General features: G+C 46.7%; 1 protein-coding gene across 1 annotated transcript; it reads left to right on the forward strand.

Annotated features, from left to right (window-relative positions):
- Nucleotides 1–667: 667 nt before the first annotated feature.
- Nucleotides 668–11,040, forward strand: TSEN15 (tRNA splicing endonuclease subunit 15). The gene is made up of 4 exons (XM_002191117.7): nt 668–893; nt 1,362–1,443; nt 2,695–2,830; nt 10,605–11,040. The coding sequence occupies exons 1-4, from the start codon at nt 738–740 to the stop codon at nt 10,807–10,809; spliced, it is 579 nt and encodes a 192-aa protein (XP_002191153.5). The 5' UTR covers nt 668–737; the 3' UTR covers nt 10,810–11,040.
- The last annotated feature ends 946 nt before the right edge of the window (nt 11,041–11,986 follow it).

The following is an 11,986-nucleotide window of genomic DNA, read 5'->3' on the forward strand; positions in this document are numbered from 1 at the left end:
GTTATTTTCCCAGTAGTAGAGTGAACCAGTGTTGCCAACTCTTCCATTAAAGTCTTGGAGACTGGATTTTTTTATCCCATCTAGCTATTTATTCTGTGCCCAGGGAACTGAAGTGCTGGCTAACACATACGTTTTAAGCAGCCAGAATGGCTGCTCCTTTTACCACAAAATTCCTTGAATTAGATTGGCCCAAATATGACTTCCTGTGCCTACAAGCCACCTACAATTGATGAGTTACATACCCATGGACCAATTTTCACTGATGCCTTATTAGAGAATAGCCACTGTTTGAAATTTATCAGAAGAGTCACCGAGGCAGAAGGAGCTGATAAGCCAGAGCTGGGACACTTGGCATTAGGCAGAGTCAGAGATATTTCTAGTAAAGCAGTCCAAGGTGCTTTTAATGGCAATACCTTGAAGGCACGTCCCTTACGCAGTCTAGCAAAGCTCTGGACATTGCAGGTTGATAACGCTGTGGAGCCTTTGGGAAAAGGGACTGTGAAAGGAATATATGTGTGTATACATAGATACATACATACACACACACACGCATATATATATATATATATGTTTAATTTGAAGGGTTTAAAGCGGCGCCTTTGGCCGCGGCGGGTGGCGGGGCAGGGAGGTGGGAACGGAGCGGAGGCGGAACGGTCGGGGCGGTGCGGCAGTTTCCGGGGAGCGCAGCTGCGCGGCGCCGCCCGGAGTGAAGCCGCGGTGCACAGGGACGGGCGAGCATGGAGGCGGCGGCCGGGCCGGGCGGGAGTGGCGTGTGCCCGGCTCCGGGGGACACCGATCCGGGCCAGGGCTCCTCCGCGGCCGGGACGGGCCCGGGGGCACAGGGCAGCTGGTCGGGGGCGGCTGGCGGCAATTGGATCACGGCTCACCCCACGGTAGGCCGGCGCGGGGTCCCTCGGGGGCGCCGCTCCCCCGCCCGGCCCTGCGGGATTCTCCCCTCGCGGCTCTCGAGGTGCTCTGGGTCCCCCCAGGAGGGTCCTGCGGGGAGATGCCCATATAATCTGTTATATTGGGTTTGTCGAGGCGGGCTCGGCCCGTGGAGTATTTGGGGAATGCCACTGCCAGCAGGGGCGGAGGTTATAAACCATGGGATCCCAGCTGGGAAATGTAAATGCCTTAAACTTCGACTCCATCTTCGTTTTTTACCACACCGAAAACATGGAGGTGTTTAATTTGGCCATCGTCTTATGTTGATGTGTTGCAGCAGAAATGGGTACAATTATTTACCCAACATGGGTAAAATTCTACAAGGCTGGAGCTGTTCCAGAAATAATTGTGACTCCTCTTGTGTTTGTTTATTCTGCTTGCCTTTTTTATCACCAACATTCCTCTTTGGGCCTCAGTTCACAGAAATGATGTCACTCGATGTATCTGACAGCACTCAAGTCTACGCTGCCTTTTTGGTGTACCTGGACCTCTTGGAAGGTAAGTGGGGGCAGTGACTGGATCCCAATGCCCTTAGGAGCTGTTAAATTCATTGTTTGCACTGGGACAGGACCTCTCCTCCTAAGGTCCTTGGTGCCCCTTCTGAGACTTTTTGTGCTGCAAGTTTCTGTCCTCTGCCTCCCTGGAGCCTGTGCAAAGATGAGGGCCCGTTTCATCCAGCACTTCCAGGTGCAGGGTCAGGGAAAAGGCAGTCAGCATGGAAAGAAAAGCAAAAGAGGAGTAGGGGGAGGAAAGGAATGTAGGAAGGTGAAGTGGCAAGTTCACTGGTTGAGCTTGTAATAGTCCTCACTTGTAGATTAAAGTGAAGTTCCTCAATCATTGTGTTTCACAAAAGTCACCATTTAGCACATGGCTGCTGTGTGCTGGCTGGTTTTCTGGAAAGGGCAGTGGTTCCTCTAGCAAAGAAGATCATTTGCAAGTGTGGTAGCAGTAATTTATAACCATTTATACAATAAATTGTAGGTGTTGTGCTCAGGGCCATGGCTTGGTGGAGGATCTGGCAGTGTCAGGTCACTGGTGGGACTCCACGATCTTGGAAAGCTTTTCTGGCCAAAATAGTCCTGTGGAATCCAGTGTAGTCTGCTGGTGTCTGCTCACAGTGGAGCAGGGTTATGCGATATATAAACTTCTGCCTGGCTTCATCCAAGTTGGCTTTATTGAAAAGGGGCTGTGAGTAGGCAGCCAGCCAGCCTAAGAAAAATATTTCAGTTTTGCTTGGAGCCTGGTGTTTCTCAAGGTCAGGGACGGGAGGGATTTTACAGTCCAGAAACTACTGCGTCTGTTGCTGTTACAACTCTGAAGGAAATGCCTTAATAGTCTTTAAAAGAAGATTTCTGTAGTTGAGCAGCAAAAGCTTCATCCTTATCCCTTCAGCAGGAGGTGAGAACTGTGTATGATCATTAACCATGCTTTTAACACCTGCTGCTTCACAGATCAGGGTGCTGAGTCAGATGACTAAAGCTGTGTGGTTTTATCTTCTTTTTGCCTTTTGCAGAGCAGTTTTGTCAGACAGCTCGCTTCACCACCCATCAGTGCAGCTCTGGAGCCAGCAGGCTGCTCCTGCTCCTTGGGCTTCTTTAGCAGGATTGCTTCTCAGGAGGGGAGTTTGGCAGATGAATGGCGTTTTCTGTGAAGAGAGGGAGGGAAAACAAAACCTTAGATGTTAACTTAGATACTGCATTTGTTATTTGACTGATTAAAACGTGTGTTTTGTGTTCTGCCCCTCTCTAGGGAGGAACTGGCATGAGGTGCAGCCGGTGGGCGTGGCAGAGCTGCAGCTGGTGTGTTTGCATGCCCGGGCCAAGGAGCAGGAGGGGCTCCAGGTGATGGTGCCAGTGCCTGCACACATCCTGATCAGCCATGAGAGGTGAGGTGTGCTCAGCGCTTGTCTCGGCTTCCCACTGACAGAAAATGGAGCACAGCAACGTTTTACAGGCTGGTGATGGCTTGGTCAAGAGGGGAAGGAGGAGGAAATAGAGGAATATCAGAGGAAAGCAGCTTCTCAGCCTGTAAGCAGGGTTATTTTGGGTTCTCCAGACACACAGGCAGCTTGGAACATTAAGGAAACCTCAGCTTTGCATCAGTCTCTGCCTCTCCCTGTCTGGAAGTGGTTCTTGGAGGTCAAGCAGAAACTGATGCCCACTGATAAACACTTCCTGTTGTCTGGAGTTGCATATGTGCTAGGAGATAACTGTGGACACCAAAGTATGTGTTTGAGAGACAAGGTTAGAACACAAGGCCTTCACAGCTTATGTTTTGAACATTCCCGTGCTGATTTTGTACTCCTGGAAATGTACAATGCTTTCTGAGTTGCTGGACTTGAAAGGACCTAAGAGGAAAGAAATCCTCTTGGAGCTGCCTAAGAATCAGCTTTTTTTGTTGTCAGATTTGTGGATAAGCCTTGTATGGTTTGCTTTGCTTTTGTTTTCAAACTACTTTGAACAGGAAACTCCTCTCACTTTACATCTAGAGTCTCATGTGCCTGTGATTTTTGACTTGATTTCCTCACACGTGCAAGAGCAATTCTTCAAGCAGAAGACAGCACAGCCATGAATTTGTTACATTACAGATATTTACAGCCTAGAACACTTCCACTTCAGTAGTTTTACAGTCTCTTTTAACTGGCCCCTAGAGCAGCCTCAGACACACGGTCTGATTTACTCTCTGATAAAGGCTGCCTTCTCTGAACGGTGTTTGCCATGATGACTCTGAAGACCTGAACTATTTCAGAGGCATCACATGGTTGTACATTTTCCAGTTTCTTCTGTTCCCACTCCTGCTAGGAGCTGGCTCAGGGCTGGTTTTACAAATCTTTTTTTTGCTGCTTCCTCTTGCTCTGTGGGCAGCAGCCTGACACAGTGGTAGGTGGCTAATTAATTGCAGTTATTAGATGTGTGTGTGCACTCTAGGAGTGATGCTTTCATTTTGGGTTTTAGAAGTGACAGATCTTACTAACAGACTTTCATCATAATTTTACTGTTTGTTGGGTGAGGGGGAAGAAAATTATTTACTAGATATTGATGGGGTTCTGTACTGTTTTTGTGCTGAAAAGGATTATATTTGCAAGTATTGGTCAATTACTCCTGGGGACTTGCTGATGTGAACTCCACAGCAGAGGAAAGCTGCTGAGAGGCCTTGCAGGGTGAAATGCTGAGTGTCATTCGGCCTGTCTGCAAGCAGGAGGTGTGTGTGAATGAAAGGGACACGCTGCAGCTCTCAGCTCACACAAGATTTTAGGGGGAAGTAGAAGGCAGCCAGTGAGCATGTGGGATCTTTGAGGAATTCCATCTACAAGCTGAGCTGTTGTGCTTGGTTAATGTAGTGTGTTTCCACCCGGGCTGAAAACTTGGATTCCTGGCATTGGGTAAGGCTAGGAGTATGTTCTGATTGACCTTTAATGACAGATATTCCAGTGCATGCATGTCCTATCTTATTCTGTGTCCTTGGAGCTTTTCACGGGGAGCCTCTGCACTTGTTTGTTCTGTGGTGATGCTGTTTGCTCTGCCTCTGGCACCAGAGTGTCTGGAATCCAGTGCTGGAAGGATGCGTGTGCAGAGAGGCAAAAAGTGAATGCATCACATTGATTAAAAGTACAGTTTGTAACCAGGGTTTGCTGCAGAGCAGTGACACAGGGTGTGCTGTCACTGAAATGAGCTGAATCCCAGGCTGCAGTGCCAGCTGTGTCCATAAAGGCCTGTATGTGTTCAATAGCCAGGATGCTGTCAGGCTGGGAGGTTGTATTTTGTTTACAACACTTGTATTTGTGGTGTTGAAGGTGCATCTGCATTTGTTCAAAGCAGCACTGCGTGTTTTTGTATTACCTGCTAAAAGCAGGGGAGGAGGTATGAGTAAAGTGAATTCAGCTTGCTCAGTGTTGAAAATAAGCCCTTGGAGGGATTTGGGAAAGTGAAAATGTTCTGTCTCTATGCTGGGCCAGGAATTGTGCTAACTGCAAAAGAAGCCAGTAACAGCAGCATTTATGGGCAACACTTGCTTGTTTAACCAGGAGGGTTTGGAAGTGACACCTTTAAATCAGACTTCCATCTTTGTTCTGCTCTGTGTTTTTCTTATTGGTAGAAGAAAGAAAGTGGTTCACTGGAAAAAAAACGGATTTTAGTACTAGGTATGTGCTAAAAAAGATCTCACATTTTGCCAGTATTAGTCACCATGTCAGCCAAGCTCTGCCTTCCCTGGTGTCTCATGAAGTTCCCAACTTGGCTAAGTGTGTCCTTAAAAGGCCACAGGAAAGTTGTTGTGGAAATTACCAGCAGGACACCTAGGCAAATGACAAATATGAGTGCCCTACAAAAAATAAAATCTATTCAAAGTTTTTTAGCCAATTACAAGATTTCATCCTGTCTAGTTTGAGCACGACAGTTAAGTGCTGAAGGCAAAAGCTGTTCTGCTGCCTAAGCTCACTGTCCACTTCTGCAGAGCTGGGTGGAAGCTGCTTGTCCAGCTGTGGCAGCGTAGGGCTACACAGGAACACAACAAATGAGAGAATTATGGGCTGTGGAGCAAAGAGTCTTGAGAAGTGGCTTTGTGCTCTGTGTGTTCTTCAGATGAAGATGGCTGAATCTTCTGTGAGCGAAGCCCTGCGGAATACGATGCAATTCCTTTCTGTCTTGGCCTGCTGTGACCCACACACAGCTGGCTGAGGCTTGGAGAGCCTCTGAATTCAGCAGAGACTCTGAAGGAGTTTGCAGGTGCACAGGCTGGGGTGTGTTTGCTGCTCACTACAACACCTCAGTGCATGCCAAGTACCTCGTTGTCAGTGCATTCCACAACTGTGGCTCTCCACTGTGGAGGAAGCCCTGAATCCTGGGAGTGCTGCTTCACAGCTGGCAGAAATAACTTGCAGAAACCAAGCTCAGCAAGTTAGGAGAACTCACAGTGTTGGCAGCTGGAATTTGAGATAGCCTGGAAAGCCTTGAGCCTTCAGGGACCAGGGAGTTAGGTCCCAGATCTAACAGAATTGGGCACTGTTTGTCCTAGACAAATAATTCTGCCTAAGCAGAATGTTGCAGAGAAACTGTCAGATTAAATGACATGTCACTGCTCTGTTTGTATTTTGTGTACAAGTGTTGTAAATGAAGGATGAAGTTGCCTTAGGTCATGAAGACCTGTGAAGTTTGGGAAAGGCTTATTCTGTTACAATGCTAACTTTCTTTAGAAGAAAGCAATACATAAATATTTTGTTTTAAAGCTGAAATCTGAGGACTGGAATTTGCTGTCTTCAAAGTCTGTAGACTTTGAAATAAATCTTGCTATAAGCTGAAAAATCCTGTTATTTTAAAGCACTGGAAGTGTGACATGCATCTTGCATCATCTTCATAGTTTTGTCAGTAACTTCCTTGCTAAAATCATAATTTACTCATGCAGTAAGTCACACACTGAAAATATAATTAGTGGCTCCTACATGTAAGCTCTTTATTAGTATTTTAATTTAACTTTTAAATTTAGTATTTTAAATAAGATTGCAGCTCCCACAGCAGAGTGGGTTATGCAGTACTGTGGTTGAACATCCAGTAGTAAGTGTGTCCTACTGAACTTTGATACCTCCCTTTTGTGTGGTTTCTTTTGTTTTCTCCTTTAACTTCCATGGGAAAAGATCTTTATATTCATCGGGGCTTCAATTCCTTCTCTTGAGCAGTGTGGCATGTGCTGTTTTATTTGCATTTTTTTTATTTCCATTACAAAAACTGAGTTTCTTCTAGCATTCCCTGTTTGTGTGTTTTGGGAACAAATCCCGAGGAACAGTGGTGTGCATTTACGCCTTCTCCCAGTCCCATGTGCTCCTTCCCACATATTTCAAGGCACTGGGTTAATGCTGCTGCCTGCCCTGCAGCAGGGTCTGGAGCAGCATTCCTGATGGGCTAAAGTTTGCACACCAGTGCTGGCTAAATCCAAGGAATTGTGCTCTCTGGGAGGTTCCTGGTGCTGGCCAGGCTGGGGCAATGGCACGCTCCAGTGCCTGGGGTAATGATCTCTGCAGTGGCACAGAGAACAACTTGTGTGCACTCTGCAGCCCTGCCTGGCCAGCAGGGGAGGGAGCTGTTCAGGCTGGCCAAGCCTGCAAGGAATTATTCATCCAAGTATAAAGGGCAGATTGAAAGCCTTTGGCTTTTATGGGATGGAAGGCAGTAGTTCCATTTCAGCTCAATGGAGCTCTATGCAACCTCCATAAAACTGCTCTGAGCTTGCAGAGGGACGCTGCTTCTCAGAGGCATTGCATGGGATGTGTCTCTGAAATGCTCCTTTGTTCATCACAGAACTTGCTACTTGAATTCTTTATGATTCTGCCCTTGGTTGTTTCTTGCAGAGTCAGTTGAAACCTCAGGGTCACCAGCTGTACACCTGGTTCTTTCTCCCAGAGGAAAGGGCAGTGTTATTTTGTTAGGAGCAGATATTGGGAAACACAGCACAGATTTCTGATGGGTGTTGTGGGCCTATGTAGTGCAAAATTAAGATGGGGAAAAGATGCATTTCTAATACACTTTGCATTAGAAAAAGGGCTCAGAAAAAGCTTCCTGGTTTTCTACAGGGTGCTGGGGAATGTTGGTGGTCAAGGCTGTTGGTGTCTGCCAGACTGCTGGATGCACTGAATTCCTGTCTTCCACTGATGTTTGACACTTTCAGAAACGTTAAATCCACTTTTATGTAAGCAAATTAATATTTTATAGTTGTCATCACCTGTATGGTGTAGCAGATTGTACTGGTCACTAAGGAGCTTTTTGGTAGCCATTAACTGGGTAATTTAAATCAGCTGGCTCTGTTGGGGAGTGTTAGCACATGGGTTTCTTGCCTAGGACTTTATTTCCATCACTGACTGCAGCTGCTTGTGAGATGGGCAGCCTTGAAATAAAGGGTTCTTGCCTGGTTTAGGATGTCCAACGTGCATTCTTTGCATTTCAGAAGACCAACAAGGCTTCATGCTCTCTTTATTTTTCCATAGGCAGCATTAGATGCATTAAAAGGATTAAAAAAGCTGTACCTTTCCTGCAGTATTTCATCTTCCTGCTTGTGGCAGGCAGCAAGCACAGTAAAATCAGAGGTTCCATGGCTCCTTTGCAATGTCTGCTGGTGCAGAGGAACGTTGTGATCAGGCTGGACATAGAGGCTGCTGGGGATGCCTTCAGGGGAGGAGGGCAAGGGATGACTGACACAGACTTCCTGAATTCCAAAGCTTATCCCTTTAAAAGATAGCCTCTCACTGCTTTGCAGATGTGCTGCAGTGCACTGTGGCTACTGTGGTATGCATGAATAAGAGCCCTTGTCTTGGGGCTGCCTGTGTGGAGGGAAGGGGAAAAGGGTGCATTTGCATTTGTCATTCTTCATCTCTGGACAGCAGAGTTAGCAGATCATCCTGATGCAATGGCATGTCTTGGTGCTCCTTACATAAATCCTGGAACTCTTGTATCCTGAAAAGGAAGAAGAGATGTCATTAATCTGTTGTCAGGACCTGGCTGCTTTTGGGATCGTGGGGCATCTTCAAAGTCCTAGTTGCTGAATAGGGGGAAATAAAGTCTCAGGTGTTTGTGCTTGCCAGTATAAGAAGAAATCATGAGTATCAGAAATGTAGATGTAAGACCTCACTGTTCCATCCCTCCTCCTAATAGACTATGAGGAAAACCATTGACGGGTATTAAAGAAAATAGGAAGGAGCTTCTGCCCTGGCTGACAGTTGAATCCAGGCCTCTGCCTGAGTCTGCTCTCAGATACATCACCCACACTCAACACAAGTTTGGTTTCTTTGGCTCCCAAAAAATCTCTCCTGGGTAGCTGTGCCCTTTGATTTGGCATCTTATCATTAATTCTATATTGCATTCAGGAGAAAGAGATCAATGTCCCCTGCTTCATGGCTCGTTCTTTCCTCACAGGGTCTCTGCCAGCAGTCTGCCAGCTTGGAGCTTTCTCCAGACACTTGGCTGCTGAGGGTGGGCAGGCCCTGGCACAGCTGCCCAGGGAAGCTGTGGCTGCCCTATCCCTGGAAGTGTCCAAGGCCAGGTTGGATGGGGCTTGGTGCAAACTGGGATAATGGAAATGTCCCTGCCCATGGATGGAACTGGATGAGCTTTGAGGTTCCCTCCAACCCAAATTATGTCACGATTCTGTGTGTGACAATTGGATTCTTGCTCTTTGCATGTGTCAGGAAGCAGATCTGTAATCTTTTCCCAGGCTCTTGTCCCCTGCCGGGGCTTTGGCAGGACTTTGTGGTGCTGGGGGTACTCTGCACGGGGGCTGGAAATGGCAGGAGCAGAGGTTCTGAGCACAGAGTGTTACCTGCCAAATCAACCTGCAGCCAGAGCCTGCTGAGGTGCCAGTGAGCACAGGAGTAGATGCCCCATTACCTGAAGGAGTGTCTTGCAGTGTCTTTCCTTTGCCAGCAGCCAGCACAGTCTCTCTCACCCTTTTTGTTGTGTTGTTAGGAAAGGTGCTGATGTGGGAGGGCTAGGATAGTGCTTTTCCCAGCTGTGCTCTCTCTGTTGCATGAAGTAAATGTGTTGTGTTGTCTTGCTGTGTGTCTGGGCCAGTGGTGCAGGCAGGAAGAGAGGCCCTCCTGAATTTACCAGGTTAGATTATGCACAGCTCAGAACACAGATGGATCCTTAAGAAGGTCATGGGCTTAACAGCGAGGCTTTCCAGGCTGCTGCTCATTCTCTGCCACGTTCCATTTGGCTTTTATTAGAGGATCAAAGGGGTTCTGAGGGAAGATGGTGATTGAAGTCTGAAAGCTGCTGCCTTCAGAGAGAGCCCTGTTTCCATCTGCAGTGCCTGGCCTCAGAGCTGCCTGTGCCCTGCAGGGTGCAGGAAGCCAGGACTGGTTTATCCTGGTGCACAGCTGAACTCCCCCTGGAATGTAACCTGTCCCAGCAATCTCAGAGGAGCCCTTTTGCACCTGATGTGTGGGGAAAGGGTTCATCTCTGGTCACCACGCTCCTTCAGAACTTGCTCCCCAGTCAGACCAGGAATCCAGGAACTCCAGGGATCAGTGTTGTCCTGAGCTCTGAACCGTAAAGTAACTGGCATGTTACTCTTAAAATAAGCTAAACAGGAAAAATTGCATAACTTTGTCTTGAGCTTTTAAGGAGGACATTATTTGGGCTGACTGTTCTGAAGAAGAGCATTAGTCTTGTGGCTTCTAGTCTAGACAGGGAGGTAGAGAAACCTGGCTTGGGCTCCTGGGCCTTCCAGTCTGGCAGAGACCTGTGGCACAAGGACTGGAAGACTTGCCTCTGCAAATGAAACAAGTCTTAATTATTCAGTTCTCCAACTGATCACCAGGTGCTACTTAATTAGATTTCTTATAAGTCTGCTGAAAATAGGGCCAGTAGAGATTGCTGTACTGGGATTGTGGTGGATGAGGGATGGCTGAAGCACATGCACACGAGTACACCTAAACGAAGCTTAAAAGCATGTGTTGAGCCATTTCCAGCAGAGATGTGTGTAACTGATTCTGTTATTTTCTTTTGTTGCTTGATTACACAACTTTGGATTTTTATTAGAACAGATATTATGCTCACTTTAGTGAAGACAAGTGTGCAGGATGAAAACAGGCTGAATAAAAATGGTGCTATTCTACCTTTGTGCCATCCTAGGTCGTTGTGAACTCCTTTCTAAGTGATTTTTTTCTCTCCTAGGTTAAGGGAAATACTGAAGAAAGCCTCTCTCCCTCCAGAGGATCCCGACACCCTGCTGTCAGTTACCTTGGCCATAGTTGAGACAGACTCCACAATAGTCTACTATAAAATGACTGATGGCTTTGTAATGTTAGATCCTCCTGATGATACCGAAGATGAGGATAATAAACAGTGGAGGAAGAAAAGAAAGAAACTTTTCAAATAATTGGGGCAGAGAAAACAAAACGTTGCTTGAGCTCCTGTGCTCAAACCCAAACAAATGCAGGAACTGATGTGTGTGGGTAAGTGGTGTGCTGAAGTCTGCCTTGGCATACCCAAGGATGTGTTCGGGGAGAGCAGAGGCTTGTGTAGCTGCACTGTGATGAGATGCCTTTTGAGGTATGCTTTGACACAGATCAGTCCTGCCTAATAAATATTCTTGGGAAGTGTTTGCAAAGCCTGTGTTTCCTCTCTGTCTGGTCAGGCACATAATAGAATAAACACATCCTTACCCATACTGTAAATACTGGTTACAGGTAAGTCTGAAGGGCTTGTGGCAGGACTGAAGGGCTTTGTAGTTTACAGAATGTCTTTGTCTTAGCCCTGTCAGGAGCACTCATGCTGCCCCCCAGGTTACATTTCTGAACTTTGCTTTCTTCCTTCTGCTTTTGGAGAAAAGGCTCTTCCACAGAAATACCTTATTTTAATTTTTTCCCTACTGAGGAAAACTGATTATAGCAGCACCAGAGGCAGCTAAACCATCAAAGTATGTCACCATCTATGGGATCTGTAAGAGCATACCAGTTACCTGCTTCAGGCACCAACTAGGATTCTAAAGCTATTGGCATTCCTAGGATTTATTTTGTCTTTGGACACAGCTTCTGCATAATGGAAGTGATTGCCCAGGAGGTGCTTCAGCTTGGAGTTAAGACAAAAAAATCTGACTTTTAGTTACTTCTGCAGGAATTTTCCATGTCTTTTGCATTAAGATCTTCTCCAGGTTAAACTTAAGAGTTCCCTGGCATTCAAATAACATCCCAGAGCAGCTTCTTGAGCACAGGATTGTCTGTGTGACAGCTGTGTGGCCAAGGATCAAACATTCAAAGGTGAAGCACAAGAGTAGAAGAATGGGAGAGGATCCAAAAAACCAAGCTGGAAATGAAAGACAATTTAAGCATTGCTATCTCTGGGACTAGAGTGGATGTTTCTGTTGCTGTGGAGCTTGATGCTAGTTTGGCCAGATGTGCTGGGTGGCAGAATGATCCTGCAGGGAGTCCTGCACACCCTTGGAGGTGTGTCACTGTCACACAGCTCTGCAGGACACTTTTATCCCAATACAGCCAGGGGAGACTCACCCATCTGTGGGTTTCAGTCATGGAGAAAAACAGTTTTTGCCTTTCTCA

This window comes from Taeniopygia guttata, chromosome 8, assembly GCF_048771995.1.
Source record: "Taeniopygia guttata chromosome 8, bTaeGut7.mat, whole genome shotgun sequence".
In the NCBI taxonomy this organism is placed as follows: domain Eukaryota; kingdom Metazoa; phylum Chordata; class Aves; order Passeriformes; family Estrildidae; genus Taeniopygia; species Taeniopygia guttata.

Excerpts from the sequence above, each read along its gene's own strand:
- TSEN15 (XM_002191117.7), top strand. The coding sequence starts at position 738 with ATGGAGGCGGCGGCCGGGCCGGGCGGGAGTGGCGTGTGCCCGGCTCCG. Across the intron at positions 894-1,361 it reads GGATCACGGCTCACCCCACG|TTCACAGAAATGATGTCACT; the intron begins GTAGGCCGGCGC and ends TTTGGGCCTCAG. Across the intron at positions 1,444-2,694 it reads GTACCTGGACCTCTTGGAAG|GGAGGAACTGGCATGAGGTG; the intron begins GTAAGTGGGGGC and ends GCCCCTCTCTAG.